Source organism: Trichomonas vaginalis, chromosome IV (genome assembly GCF_026262505.1).
Source record: "Trichomonas vaginalis G3 chromosome IV, whole genome shotgun sequence".
In the NCBI taxonomy this organism is placed as follows: Eukaryota; Parabasalia; order Trichomonadida; family Trichomonadidae; genus Trichomonas; species Trichomonas vaginalis.
In genome coordinates this window covers 32,444,502-32,460,304 of record NC_067206.1, presented here as the reverse complement: position 1 = coordinate 32,460,304, position 15,803 = coordinate 32,444,502, and the positions used below count along the sequence as shown (strand labels likewise).

The window sequence follows — 15,803 nt, the reverse complement described above, 5'->3', positions numbered from 1 at the left end:
TGATTTAGTCAAAGATGCTGCACAAGGAATTGGAAAGGAACTGAAGAACACAACATTAGGTACAATAGAGCGTTTTGGTAATCTTACGGATTACACAATTAGATCAGCTGCTAATCTTTTATATAACCAGACTACTGATAACGGTACTGATGAATTGGCTGTAAACGGACTAGCATCAATTAAGAAATCAGCAGAAGATAAATACGATGAATGGAAAAAGAATATTAAGGGTGAATATAATAAGTATGCATATCCTGAAGAACATATGAAGTTAGAGCTTACCAGACTAAGATCAAAATATGGTAATGAAACAACAAATACTACAACGCAAACGACGAAAGCTGACAGAAAGATTGATGACACTCCTACTCCAACTCCTGCAATGGCGAACATCACAACAATTGCTCCAAGAGTTCCAACAGGAGAAGGTATATCAGGAAATGTTTCAACTACTCATAACATTACTGAAGCAGCTAATGTTTCAGCAGTTGAGCAACCTGTTGTTAATGTAACTCAGGAAAACGCTACTGAAACATCAACACCAAGACAGGATGTAAATAATGAACGTCCAGAAGTTAAGGAGGTTGCAAAAGCATACCTGGAGAAAAATACTACACAAGTTCTTGAAGCAGAAAAGCATCTCAATTCAGACAAAACACCATCTCCAACTCCTGAAGCATCAGTTCCTCCAGCAATTGGTGGAAATATACCTTCAGTATCACCATGGCAGAAATTTTATGGATTGTTTAAAGGAGCGAATAAGGTAATGGATGCTGCTGAGAATCTCCAAAAGTTCAAGAATGAAGTCGCAACTGGTGCAAAGGAAATAGAAGAGAATGATAAACAAGCTGCTGAATTAGCTAAACAACAAGCTGAAGCAACTAAACAAGCAGCAGCTCCTAAACAATCTATATCTAAGTCTCAAAGACAAGGTCCTGACCCAAGTGCTAAAGTCAAACAGAATCCAACACCACCTGCAGCAGAGAAGTCCAAGAAGGACAAGGACAAGAAGAAGGATAAATCAAAGAAGGACAAGGACAAGAAGAAAGATAAGGATAAGAAAAAATCGTCAAAAGATAAAAAACATAAAAATTTATCCAGTAAGAAATGAGTCAAGTCATTAAAGCATCAACTAAACAAAAGTGGTTAACTGAATATATAAAAGATGGTAAGGTTCCTGATGGATATTATGTACATACAATGAAAGACGGACGTGTACAGTTCCGTAAAGTCAAGCAACCTCTCAATGATGAACAGATCAGAAGGAAGATCTCATTGTATGAAACAAAAATAAAGGACTTACAAGCTAAACTCGAAACCCACGATACTTCTCAAGAAAACTAGGCATATCTTTAACATGACCTTCATTAATATTTTTCCTCCAATACTGTACTTCCATTTGTGACAACCTGTTTGGATTACCTTCACGCATACCTCTACCTGTCACTTTTCCTGTATTTTCGTTCTCAAACGTAACATCATACTTTACATCATTACCGACAAGTTCATGACCATCAATACTTTTAACAGCACCGTGTCTTCCTTGATCTAAAGTTTCTCCTTGCTTTAATCCATGCTCTATTTTTGTCCATATCTGATAACGTGGATATCTTGCAACACTTCCATCTTTTGCTCTTAACAAGTATGCACTTGTATCAACTGAATCAACTGTATAATAAGAAGGATCAAGATGTCTTCTTTGTTGGTTACCTTTACCCCATGTTCTTGGTTCAACTATGACTTGAACTTTTTGACCAGGTCTTAAGTTATAAAGGTTATTTTTTCTGACATACTCTTCTTTCAATCTTTGCTTCTTTATATATTCCTCATTATCCTTTTCTGTGAAATCATCAGGCTTTTGTTGTGTGCTTGAATGATATTCAGTGTTGTAGTCATTAATAATTTGTCTCATTGTATCTGCAGTGAAAGGTGGTGTTTTATCACCTTCTTTGAGGTTTAACTTCATATGTAACATAGTTCTAATAGTTCTACAGAACCTATTAATAATACCTAGTATGTTATGATTGTATTTCTGTGTCGTCATGTGCTCAATGTTATGACTGACCAACAGATCTCGAACATTTTGTGTCGTATAAGCTGGGTCTTCATCACTAGTAAGTATTGTAGGCTTCATTTCACCTGTAGCTTGTGAAATGAACTTCTGCATTGCACTTAGAACATTGTTTGAGTTCTTTTCACTCATTGGGAACGCATAACCTTTTCTACTGTTTACATTGATGAACAAAAGAAAATATGGTGGTGTTCCACCAGGATTCTCAAATGTATCGAATTGATAAGCTCCCATATCAGTTGAATATATTGGTAGCATCAAATCCTCTTGTATTAAAGTTTTTTCTTGTTTACCAACAGTCATTTTTTTATTAACGTTAAAGTCTTACAGGCATTGAGTAATCGCTATAACCATCATGGTCTGCGAATTCATGTAATCTTGATGCATCAGGTTCTTTCTTCGTTGGTGCATGAAACCTTGCTTCATCATAAAGGTTCATATAATGGTTTGTCACGTTTGGGGTAGACCCAATTTTTGCATATTGAGGATATGAGTAATGATACACTAAGTTGAACCCATTACTACCATCATCAACATATATCTTTGGTGGAGGTTGTCTTATTAAATTCCTTCCTCTTGGGGCTTTGAGTTGGACGATCTGATCTAGATCATTGTAAACAACTCCTGTTGCAGTATATTCTGTGTTGTTCTCTGGGTTAATGTTCGTCATTTATATGAGAATAAAACAATTTTTACTCATAACAAATGAGATCGAAGTCAATTCTTTATGGTGCAGCTAATCTTCCAATTGAACCAACAAGCAATGTTGATTCAAGAACAACTAATAACATTGTGATAAAGAACTATCCATCTGGTACAGTAAGTGATGCTCCAACAGAGATAAAAAAAGAGGAAACAACTACGAACTCAGAAGCACCAATGTATCCTCCTCCTTTAAGTCCATTAACTTCCAACCTGACCTCATCGAGATCTGTGGAGACTTCATCGAGGATTGGTGTAGAAGAGTATTTACTTAGTATATACCAGAAGATACTTCTAGACCAAGACAAAGAGCTCTTTTCTAACTTAGTGAGCAAAGATCAGATCTTACTACCTAAGCCAGACTTGGAAGAAGTTGTTCACAGAATGACTGGGTTCAAGTGTGAAATAGACCTACTGGACCCAGACATCACATGTTGTGGTATTCCACCACCTTTCTCAAAAATAGCTCAGATCAGAATCATTGATGAGAACAATATTGCTCAAGAGTTTAAGTATGCATATAATGCACAATATACTGAGTTAATAAGTAGGTATAATTTATGTCTTAAGTATGTGATCGTTTAACCGAAAAGTGACATTTCCAATGAGCCAAAGACTACAAAGGTTCTTTGACCTAATTGCTGAGGAAGATGAACCAATATCTGTAGGTAAAGCAATGAGAGTTCATCACAACGTATTTGGTGAAGAAGATCCCTTCTCAAATCCCGAAGAAGCAATTCTTACCATGTTCATAATGAAATGGTATGAAAAGCATCGTGAGGTTGAAGTTTCATACTACACGTTCTTGTATGAGTTAGGAAAATATAACGTCAAGATGAAAGAATATCTTGAAAAGAGAAACAATGAATAAAACTTATCGTTTACTCAAGTAATTATTTTTAGTACTTTTCGACGTACTTTTTGATCTTGTCAAGAGCTTCGAGCATCTGCTTCTTTGCATTGTGCTTGGCGAAGATGGCTTGCTCAATGGTGAGCTCGAAGGCTTCTTTACCGATCGGCTGGTGTTCGCGAAGATCTTTGAGTGCATCAAGAACTGCAGTGTACTCTGATGGTAAATGGGAGCCATCAATGAGTGTATAAAGGATGAGCATGTACTCCTGCAGTAAGTTCTCCTGTTTCAAGCGGGACTTGAACTCTTCGCGGAGATCTTGAAGCTTTTGGAGCTTCTCAGTGGCTTGAAGGTAGTCAATGATGACCTTCTCTTGTCCCTCAAGTGCTTGTGGGAGGAAGTGGACATAAGCTGTTGACTTCATCAAAAATGAAGTGGTCATGACACTTTTTAAGTTAATGTCCGAGCCATACAGTGATGTCGAAGCAGCACATGAACCAAAGAAGAAGTCTTGCTGGGAAAAGACAAAGATTGTTGGTAACGCAATCCTAGCCATTTGTGTTGTTTTGAACTTGATCGTACTTCTGATCTTGTTCTACAAACTCAACAGAGGTTATTGTCTCAAGTAAACACTTATTTTTATTACCATATAAATGATTTTTACCAAACCTCCTTTACCTTTCATAGGTAATAAGTCGAAGATCAGGAAAGATCTTATCGACATACTCAAAGACATCAAAGGGGATTATGTCTTCGTTGACCTATTTGGTGGTTCTCTCTATATCTCTCATCTGTTGCATATTATGTTCCCAAAAGCAACGATCATAGCTAACGACTATGATAACTACGTTGATAGACTGAAACACATTCATGACACGAATGAAATACTTAAGGAACTTAAGGAGAGAATAAATGTTAAGCCAGATGAGAAAATTCCTACTGATCAGAAAGAGATCGTCAGAGAAGTTATAAGTAAAGCTCCATACATAGACTGGGATACATTATGTTCACGTCTTCTCTATTCTGGAGCATACAAATACTATGATCTTGACACATTAATGAAGAAAGTGTTATACCTCAGATATACTAACTTATTTGGTGAAAACAACATAGATGACTATCTTGAAGGTTTAACTATTGTTCATAAAGATTGGAGAATACTCTTCAATGAGTATAAAGATCTTCCCAATGTTTTCTTTATATGTGATCCTCCATACTTCCATACTTATTCTATACAGTATGGAGATGAATGGACTCTTAAAGATACTGTAGAAACCTTTGATGTCCTTAATTATCCATCTATTTACTTCAGTAGTGATAAATCTTATACAGAAGAACTTATAGAGATATTGACAAAAAGATATGGAGAGAAATTTCCTATGAGAAAGCATGTTATAGATAGAGGTTTAATTAATCCTAACACTCAGAAAAATAATGAAGTAATATATGTCACTTTTTCTGTTAATGGAGAAGAGAAAGATCAAGAAGATAATAGTTGATGAGGGAACTGAAGAAGCGACGACATTCATCTTTGACGACGGAAAGCTCACATTCGTTGTCGATAAAAATGGACAACACTTACACAAAAGAAAGAGACCAAGAAAATTTTTAGATCTCCCAAAAGCTAGGAAACCAAAGGAACCATTTCCAGTACCAGCCGTCCAAGAACCAGAGAGACTTTTGATACCAAAACCTGTGGTTGACAAATATGATCCAGATCAGTTCTTCCCAAAAATACCAAAGTTAGAATAAAAACTCCTTTATTTCTTTAGTATTATATAATAAGTCTATTAGTAAGCTCTGTTCTCGTTCTGTTCTGGTATTTTGACGTCTTTTCATGGTCTCGCATAATAAGATCATGAACTTTTTCTTGAGATACTCGAAGAGCTGAGGTAAGTTATCATATTCTGGATATGTAGGAAGCATCCCTGCTATCGTAAGTGTTGTATCAATAAGGATTGGACTTATATCGGAAAAGTCGAGATCTGGAGTAGAATAAGAAGGTAAGTCTCTTACATGTAGGTAGTCATTATATGCTTTACGCATGAGACTGAGTTTCTGGAGCACAACTATGAGACTTTGGTTCTGACGTTCAAGTTTGCTTAAAGTTCTCTCCAAGCTTCTGTAATAAACGTCAACCTCTGTAAGAGCAGATATTTTTGCATTGATCTCGGAGATCTTTTCTTGAACTTCACCAAGTTTGACCTTAACTGACGTTTGAGCTCCCATCATGTTTTCATCAAGGTCATTCTCTATGTCATCAATGATATCTTCCCATGAAGTCATGTTTTCATCATTGATCTTAACGTGAACACTCATGAAAAAAATGTCATGTAAAGTATAAATGTCAGATTTTTACTCTTGAGCTTCTTCTCTCTGGATTGACTCGTCTGTAGGGCTTAATGTGCCATCACGTTCGACCAGAAGGTTCTGCTCAGGTCTGTCAAGGAGCTGTCTGTAGGTCGTGAAGGTTTCAACGAGTCCTTGGTAAGGAGTTTGGAGATCAACATCGACCCATGGGTGTTTGCGTAAGAAAGCAGCAAGGCTTTCACGCTTGGAGTCAATGACATCTTTCTTATTGGTTAATCCTTCTTCAAAGCTTAGGATTACTCCTGCAGTTGATTCAAGTCTTTGGATCTGGCGTCTGGAAACCTTGGTGAGTTGTCTTATCCTCTCGTTTCCAAATACATGCAGGAGATATGCAGAAATTACTTCATTAAGTTCGATTAAACAAATTGGATGAAGATCAGTCATGGCTTTTGTAAAGCAATCTTTTGTAAAGCTGTCTTTTGTAAAGCAGACTTTTGTAAAGCAATCTTTTGTAAAGCAATCTTTTGTAAAGCAGACTTTTGTAAAGCAATCTTTTGTCAAGACGTCTTTTGTAAAGCAGACTTTTGTAAAGCAATCTTTTGTCAAGACGTCTTTTGTAAAGCAAAAGTATTCAATTTTGTGAGAAAATGCTTTTGTAAAGCAGTCTTTTGTAAAGCTGTCTTTTGTCAAGACGTCTTTTGTAAAGCTGTCTTTTGTAAAGCAGTCTTTTGTAAAGCTGTCTTTTGTAAAGCTGTCTTTTGTAAAGCTGTCTTTTGTAAAGCAGTCTTTTGTAAAGACATAACCGACGACCGAATGTCCCAAGATGGTACAACACCAGCTCCAGCATCACCAACACTAGATATGATGGCAATGATGATGCAGATGATGCAACAGCAAACCCAGCTTATACAGCAAATGCAGGAAAAGAAAACTTTCAATAAACCTGCAAAGAACTCACAAGATCTTGAAGCTGGACTCAATGCTCTCAGGAACGACTACAAGAGAGAGCAGATGACGTTTAGGAAGAAGGGTGATGAAGATTATGAGAATGATCCGATCGAGGAAGACGAGATCAAGTCCACTGCATCCACAAAGACCCTCCAGGATGAAAGAGATGATGAGGGATTCCTTACCAAGTCTCAAAGACTCTTTGTCCTTGAGTTCTTCACGATCTCTGCCTTGAGATCTATGAGGAATTGGAAGGGTCGCGTTCCAAGTGGCTCAAACAAGCGCGAACTACTCATGACCGCAGTACCGCTCACTAAGACAAAAGTCCAGCTCATGGACTTTATCCTTTCCGCTTGTCCCGACGAGATCTAAGATCTGATCAGAGTAAAAACTTACATTTATGAGCTAAGCTCAGTAATAATTAGTTGTTTATTCTTTCTTCTCATACTTCTGTGCAAGGTTTCCACGGAAGAACTCAAGCAACATTTGGATCTTTCCAAGCTTTCGACCTTCTTTTTCGAGGTCATCCTGGTAAGTTCGGAATGCGTCAACGTGTGAGCTCGCATAGAATGCAGCAACAACAACCTCTTCTGCACCTTCTTTGCTGTCAAGTGGCATGAACTCGAATCCTTCCATTCGACCAAATAAAAGTGACAAAAATGTCAATGAGACCCACTCGTTGCATAGATGCTAAACCTGGTCCGAAGATGCAAAAGTTCTTCAGAACACTCATGTCTGACCAGAGGGAGTACGGTCATGAAGAGGTCATACAGATCTTCGATCAGTGTGTACCAAAGCCTGAGAATCCAGACGAACTCTTCATGTAAATTTACTTGCTTCAATGGAGAGATGAGAGACCAGGTATGAAACTCAGACCAATAACAATCTTTCCAGGTTTCTGCAATTACCTAGAACAAGCATGCCAGATCAAATGGTCTGACACCATCTTCCTCCAAAAATAAACTTTATCGTTTATAACACTTCAGGATCTACATCTATTTCTTCTGCTTCATCCTCAATGTCGATCTCTTCGACAGGTTTGATAGCAGCTTTGAGTAAGTTCTTACCCATTGTCTTAAGTTCAACTGGGTTATATTCTTTGTCTTTACTCTTTGTTGATTTCGTGAGATCTACATATAAACAATAACTTTTAGTCTTGTCAAGGTTTATTCTCGCTGAGAAATGGTCAGGAATGTTTATAGCTATCTTTTCAAACTTGAGTAAATTAGCTAAACCTTCATTTGTGTATTTCTGCTTATCGACAAAGATCATGATCGGACTTGCACTATAACCATACTTTCCTTGACATAATGTTTGTGGTAAGCATATAAGTAGTCTCTTTGCTGTTTTATTTTGCTTCTTCACTTCATCTACAAACTGTTGGATCTTAAAGAACTTTATATGATGTTCAGACATCTTTATATACCCGATAAAAAGTTCAGATAAAAAAATAATTAGCTATATTTTTATTAGTGCATAAATGAGTCTTTCTTTGAGATTTTCTGATGAAGATCTAACTTTGGTAAGATCTTTAAAAGATGATGAAAACATTCTTTCTGTCATTGATGAAGAAAAGAAATACTTCAGTAATGATGTAAAAATAGAGCTACTCATTCATACTGAGAAACAGTTTGTGATCGTGATCTTGAGTTAAGCAGCTCTGAACCAAGCGAATACAGTCATAAATGGTGGTAAGAAGTCTTGACCTTTTCCTGTTGCATCTGTGATTCCAGCTACTGTGTGAGTATGGTTTCCTGCAGATCCGCAGAAAATACCTGTACTAACATCTCTAGGGTCATCTGTGATATCATATCTATTCATACCTTGTCTATCAGAACCTGCTGCAAGATTTGTATAACCTCTTTTTGTCATTGAATGTGAATGCTCTCCATTAGTAGATGTTGTTGCACTGAACCTATGGGAGTGTGGTGGAAGGTTTTCAACTCTGATAGTCTTTGAACCACCAAAGTCCATTGATGAGTTAGAACAGTAAAGAAACTGATCAACAATCGGTTGCCAAACACCTCCATAAAGGGTTTGCGGGCTTGTTGAGCTCATTGATGTAAATATAGAACCAATTGGATACATCATGTCAAACATGTTAGAAGGTCTATAAGTATAATCTACTGTGGTGACATCGTTCAAATAAAACTCAAACGTATCTCCAGGATGAATAGTTAAGTTTGTTCCATCTTTTTTGTGGAACACAAGTTCAATAGATTTACCATGACTCAATGTATAGTAACTTGGACCTTTTTCTGATGGACCAATGTTATAATTTATAAATATTGCAACTTTACCCATATCATTATTACCAAAGCTAACTGTAATGCTTTCAGGTATTCCATTGTTTACAGATGCATTAGAGATCTTTGAGATCTGTTCATTAACATAAGTTTTGTCTGCTTTGTTGTCTAAAGAAGTTTGAAGTGAATTTATGTCGGAGATATTGTGTTTATGAGATTTCAAAACTTTGTTCGTTGCGTCAAGTTCATCTTTGTCAGCTTTACTTTTAATAGCATCTTCAACGGTTATTTTTGCCTTAACTCTCAACCTAAATCTTGGCTCAACTAATACACCGTTAACAAAGAAGTATGAAGCATAAATTTCAGCGTTATAACCAAATGATTGTGGTGCTATACCTGTGTCATACTGTACAGTACAGTGTATGTCATAACCTTTAGCACGAATGAATTTATATCTTCTTTCATTAACATTTTTCGTATTCACTTTTTCACCCTGTGTTAAATATCCGTGGTAGTCCGTTATAATCTGTTCATCTGAACTTATATAATGAACATGGTTCTTGTCAGCTTTCTTATCTAACATTGCTGGTAGTTCATATACTTCGAAGTTTCTGGCATGACCTTCAATGTTCGTACATTTACTATCTAAACTGTTAAGAGTATCTTTTACGCTAGTGCTTGGATCTTCTTGTGGAGCACTTGAACCTAAAGTATAGTTCAAGATAATGTCATCAGCTCTTATTTTCTTGATTTGAACTGGTTGGTCATTATCAGCTCCTATTTTATTGATTATAACAGGTTTGTCTTCTCTTGAACGAATTGATTTAACTGTCAAAGGTTCAGTGAACTCATTATTTTTCAAAGGAAACAATGTTGTATTGATGTTTTCACCATTAATATATACTTCTTTTGTATCAATACCAGATGGGAATGAAACTCTTTCATTAACTTTAACTGTTGTACCATCACCTGGGTACATATCTTTCTCTGGACCTTTGATTGTCTTAAGTATGACAGACTGTGATAAAGTATATTCTTTAGATGCAACTTTACGTATCTCTTCGTCAACATAACTTTTGTCAGCTTTGTCTGCAATCTTAAGTGCAGTTCTTCCTCCATTATTTTTGTTCTCCTCAACTTTCTTCGCTAATTCAGCAAGAATGAGATAAAGATAATCAGTAAGGTCATCAGTACCAGACATATTAATATTATTGTTCTTTCTTGATGTATTAGCAACTTTCACTAAGGTCACAAAATCAGGGTACAAAGTACTTAACGTAGAAATGATTGTTTTTGGTCCAGGATCTTTCTCTTCTTCATCATTAGCATCACGTGGCATTGGAATTGGTTCCAAAGGTCCAGTCACATCAAAACTCTCAAGTTCCATATAACCTTCATTTCTGAATCTTTCTATATGAGTTATCTTCTGGAAACTTGTTTTAGTCTTTTCAACTAAATTTTTTATTCCATCCACAAAACCTCCTTTATGATTTGGACCAAGATTACCCAGAGTGTCAAGAACAGTATCTATACCTTCTTGACTTTCAACAAAAGCCCAAAGAGCATTTATTTGACTCTGGAGTGATATCCATGAGGCTGCAGTAGCACCGGCGTTTGCTATGGCAAAGATGAATGATAAAGGGTTGAACTTAAGACCAGATTCTTTATCTTTGACAATTTCAACGAAGTCATTGATATTTTTCTTCAAGTATTCCTTAGTCAGAAGAACTCCATCGCCAGCTATACCAGTTGCTTTTGTCTTTCCTTTAACATCAAATGTGATTGGTTTCTTCAATAAAATAACTTCTGGTGTTGTACTGATGCTATCATTAGTGGAGAAAAATTCTCCGACATGACTTGCTAAGTATTCTTTCGTCAATAATGTTCCATCACCAACAATACCAGTTGCTTTTGGACCATCTTCTGTGAATGTCAATGGTTTCTTTAACATAACTTTATCTAAGTATATTGCAATACCACTATTTTGTACTTGTTCATGACCTAATATATAAGCAAATGCTGCGTTTAAAGCATTATACAATGTATCTTCTTTAAATGTTAATTGACTGTTTTCAATCATTGGTATATTGAACAGTGTAGACCTTGGGTCAAAATGAACTCCATGGTCAATCGATAATAACCGTTTAACATGATATATTATAGTCTCTAATGCTTCATTAATATTTACCTCACGAGTTTCTTGCAAACCATTACTCGCCATACATGAAAACATATAATCTCTATCAGTTGTGAAGAATGGAGCATCTAAGTAATTATTCTCTACTTTTGTCACACGATTCTGTAACGCTTGAAGGTATTGATTTAAGTCTGTTTCAACAATTGTACCATCTGGTTGCTCGATAGGTAATATACCAGGACCGATGGTAATGTCTTCATCAGCACCTTCTTTATGTATGACTAAAGCATTATCAGTAATTCTGAGAGTATATTCTTTATATTGAAGTACGCTAGACTTATAACATTCATATGCATATGGAACAACACTCATTCTTTTACTACATATAAAAATGATGTATTATCTACAATCGACTGATCCTAATAACTACGGGACAATACAGTTTCAAGCAGATCCTAACATGGGGCATCCAAGTAAGATAAAGATGAGAGTAAAAAGTGTCAGTACTATGGCGAACTTTATTGTTTGTGACGAAACAGATTATTTTGTCTTACAGTTAGACGAAGATGGAGAAGAAAAGGTGTGTACATTTAAGTCAGCTCTTTCATTTGATATGGATACTATTGTATCAAAACTACAAGAGATTGTAACAAAACAGTTTGATTATTATAACAAGAAAAAAGGTCAACATAATGTAACAGTTTCACTGAGTGCTACGAATCAACTTATATTTACGTCACAGGACAAAGGACATAAAGTCTATTTAAAAGATGCTTCACATAGAGCAAATCTTATTTTAGGTGCATATGGAATAGAACTACCTATTGTACATAATTATTATCTACAAATGCCAAAACCACCTATGCTCAACTTCGGGTATCAGTTATACCTTCGTTCATCAATGTCTGTCATCTCTGGGTTCAATAATATTGACCAAGTTGATGATCGAAGAAAGATCATGTACAGATCTACATGTTATAACATCAATGAGTTCTGGATATCTGGTAAACCACTTATATGTAAGGAATCCTCACCATGGATAGATGCATTTCCATGGGAACTAACTAATGTTACGTTTACCTTAGTTGACTTCCAAGATCAGCCTGTTCGATTATTGTCACCAATGTTTATGGTGATAGAGATTAAACCAGATAAGCCAGAAGTTAGAGAAACCAATGATGTCAGTGATGATGATACAGAATCTTCGTACGATTATGATTACGATGACGATTAAAAAAAAATAACGTATATTTTTTTATCGGTTATAAAAGACCAACATGCTCAATGCTATAAAAGGATTAGTTAATAACCTTTCACCAGAAGATAAGAAAGGTATGCTTGATATGTTTGGGATCAAAATGCCTAAGAAAGCTAAAGACATTACCAATAAATTAGCTCTGGCAATTAAGAATCAAGGAGGTACAGGAAGTGTAGCAGATATTTTCAAGAATGCTAAGAGCTTCTATGATGACTACAATGGTATCATGAATGTTCCAGCTTCAAATTCCCCAGTTGCTTTAGATCACGATCAGAGATCTCATAATAGAGCGTTAATGGAGATGCAACCAATATACTCAGACCCTCCACCAAAGATTGATGAGAGCGAATTAGCATACAAAGAAATACAGAATGCCTTTTACGTTGTTAAGAACATTAATGGTCAAAAACTTCCTGATGAGAAATGGTTAGACCCAATAACTAAAGCAGGAGAAAGATTCATTATGTTTAACATTGACCAATACAGTCCAAGAGGAAAAGATTACTTCAACAAGATGTTTCCAAGAGTTATGGCAAAGTTCATTGGACAGATAGACCTTTTCAAACAGAAGTGGACATTCTATTACGACTTTGATGAGAAGAGAAACATTTTGCGTCATTTGAACATCAATACAATGGGATCATTAGTTCATCAGTTACTTAATGAAGCTCCAATAGCAGAAGTACAAGAATTAGCATCTAAAGTCCTTGAATCAAACTATGACTTCTTCCTTTGTAGTATTCCTTCGTTAAGGAAGATCGAGATCTTTGACTATACAGCTTATTCAGATGTTGATGCTTCTGCTTTGAGAAAAGGAACGTACACACCATATAAACTCACAGCTGAAGAACAAGTTATGTTAGATACGATGAGAGCAGCAGGTCAAGAAAAGATCGCACTCAAGATCATCAAACAAAACCATTCAAAGAAGAGAAACAGGTCACGTAATGGTCAGCTTTGGACATGGACATGCAAATTACCTATTAACTTAGAGAGGTATCAGATCTTCAACGAACTTAATGCAGAGACAGCAAAGAAGATGATGAAAGATTCATGTTTCATCTACGCTTGTATTCAAGCTGGTGTTGACGAAGCAACAATTAATCATATGAGGGAAATCATTCGTGTCAAAGATTTTCCAATGTCAAAGATTAAGGTTATTGCCAAAGAAACAGGAATAAGGTTCCATGTCATCAAATACAACGAGAAGTATTCAAATCATTCATATACTTATGAACCAGATGAAGAACCAAAGATGACAGTAGAACTTTTATTAATGTATGACCACTACATGTTGAACGAAAAGCTTCCAATAAGTTCAATGTTCATCAAGAACTATGAAGATGTTTGTAAGTTGTGCAAGGATTGGACTTTAGAGAAGAAGATGTTAGTTAACAGAAGATATGAAACAAGGTATGCAATTAACTCAAAGTTAGTTACACCACTTGCAAAAGTCATTGAACTCTTGTTTGCTTCTTATATACGAAAAAAAGAGATCTGACATTGTGTCAGATCTCAGTAAAAGTGACATTTACATGTCAAAAAAATAGAATGAGTTTAAGTAATTAAAATTGAGGGTGAGAGTAGTATTGTATGAAATAATATCTCTCACCCTCCAATTCATCCTATGGCGCCGAAAAAATTTTGGTGAAATGCGACCACATTTCACCAAAATTTCTCGGCGCCATATAGAGAACTAGAGCCTGTGAGGTACTGATACTATCCATGTACCTCGCAGGCTCTAGTTCCAAGCCAAAATGGCTAAAAATTGCCCGCAATTGTTCACATTGCGGGCAATTTTTAGCCATTTTGGCTGGGAATTGGAGGGTGAGAGTAGTATTGTATGAAATAATATCTCTCACCCTCCAATTCATCCTATGGCGCCGAAAAAATTTTGGTGAAATGCGACCACATTTCACCAAAATTTCTCGGCGCCATATAGAGAACTAGAGCCTGTGAGGTACTGATACTATCCATGTACCTCGCAGGCTCTAGTTCCAAGCCAAAATGGCTAAAAATTGCCCGCAATTGTTCACATTGCGGGCAATTTTTAGCCATTTTGGCTGGGAATTGGAGGGTGAGAGTAGTATTGTATGAAATAATATCTCTCACCCTCCAATTCATCCTATGGCGCCGAAAAAATTTTGGTGAAATGCGACCACATTTCACCAAAATTTCTCGGCGCCATATAGAGAACTAGAGCCTGTGAGGTACTGATACTATCCATGTACCTCGCAGGCTCTAGTTCCAAGCCAAAATGGCTAAAAATTGCCCGCAATTGTTCACATTGCGGGCAATTTTTAGCCATTTTGGCTGGGAATTGGAGGGTGAGAGTAGTATTGTATGAAATAATATCTCTCACCCTCCAATTCATCCTATGGCGCCGAAAAAATTTTGGTGAAATGCGACCACATTTCACCAAAATTTCTCGGCGCCATATAGAGAACTAGAGCCTGTGAGGTACTGATACTATCCATGTACCTCGCAGGCTCTAGTTCCAAGCCAAAATGGCTAAAAATTGCCCGCAATTGTTCACATTGCGGGCAATTTTTAGCCATTTTGGCTGGGAATTGGAGGGTGAGAGTAGTATTGTATGAAATAATATCTCTCACCCTCCAATTCATCCTATGGCGCCGAAAAAATTTTGGTGAAATGCGACCACATTTCACCAAAATTTCTCGGCGCCATATAGAGAACTAGAGCCTGTGAGGTACTGATACTATCCATGTACCTCGCAGGCTCTAGTTCCAAGCCAAAATGGCTAAAAATTGCCCGCAATTGTTCACATTGCGGGCAATTTTTAGCCATTTTGGCTGGGAATTGGAGGGTGAGAGTAGTATTGTATGAAATAATATCTCTCACCCTCCAATTCATCCTATGGCGCCGAAAAAATTTTGGTGAAATGCGACCACATTTCACCAAAATTTCTCGGCGCCATATAGAGAACTAGAGCCTGTGAGGTACTGATACTATCCATGTACCTCGCAGGCTCTAGTTCCAAGCCAAAATGGCTAAAAATTGCCCGCAATTGTTCACATTGCGGGCAATTTTTAGCCATTTTGGCTGGGAATTGGAGGGTGAGAGTAGTATTGTATGAAATAATATCTCTCACCCTCCAATTCATCCTATGGCGCCGAAAAAATTTTGGTGAAATGCGACCACATTTCACCAAAATTTCTCGGCGCCATATAGAGAACTAGAGCCTGTGAGGTACTGATACTATCCATGTACCTCGCAGGCTCTAGTTCCAAGCCAAAATGGCTAAAAATTGCCCGCAATGT

The 15,803-nt window shown here is 36.7% G+C and overlaps 4 protein-coding genes across 4 annotated transcripts, besides 9 other annotated features; 1 reads left to right on the top strand and 3 right to left on the bottom strand.

Moving 5' to 3' along the window:
- Window positions 1–15,803: part of a mobile genetic element that runs on past both edges of the window.
- TVAGG3_0208500 (microtubule-associated protein family) lies at window positions 266–1,111 on the top strand (the record flags this gene model as incomplete). The annotated part of the gene is made up of 1 exon (XM_051226559.1): window positions 266–1,111. The coding sequence occupies one exon, from the start codon at window positions 266–268 to the stop codon at window positions 1,109–1,111; it is 846 nt and encodes a 281-aa protein (XP_051111545.1).
- Window positions 1,325–12,408: a mobile genetic element.
- On the bottom strand, window positions 3,673–4,047 carry TVAGG3_0208490 (uncharacterized protein; the record flags this gene model as incomplete). Its single annotated transcript, XM_051226558.1, has 1 exon — window positions 3,673–4,047. One exon carries the CDS (start codon window positions 4,045–4,047, stop codon window positions 3,673–3,675), a length of 375 nt encoding a protein of 124 aa, XP_051111544.1.
- Window positions 7,854–8,297, bottom strand: TVAGG3_0208480 (uncharacterized protein; the record flags this gene model as incomplete). The annotated part of the gene is made up of 1 exon (XM_051226557.1): window positions 7,854–8,297. The coding sequence occupies one exon, from the start codon at window positions 8,295–8,297 to the stop codon at window positions 7,854–7,856; it is 444 nt and encodes a 147-aa protein (XP_051111543.1).
- TVAGG3_0208470 (keratin-associated protein family) lies at window positions 8,532–11,636 on the bottom strand (the record flags this gene model as incomplete). The annotated part of the gene is made up of 1 exon (XM_001320015.1): window positions 8,532–11,636. The coding sequence occupies one exon, from the start codon at window positions 11,634–11,636 to the stop codon at window positions 8,532–8,534; it is 3,105 nt and encodes a 1,034-aa protein (XP_001320050.1).
- Window positions 14,162–14,270: a mobile genetic element.
- Window positions 14,412–14,520: a mobile genetic element.
- Window positions 14,662–14,770: a mobile genetic element.
- Window positions 14,912–15,020: a mobile genetic element.
- Window positions 15,162–15,270: a mobile genetic element.
- Window positions 15,412–15,520: a mobile genetic element.
- Window positions 15,662–15,770: a mobile genetic element.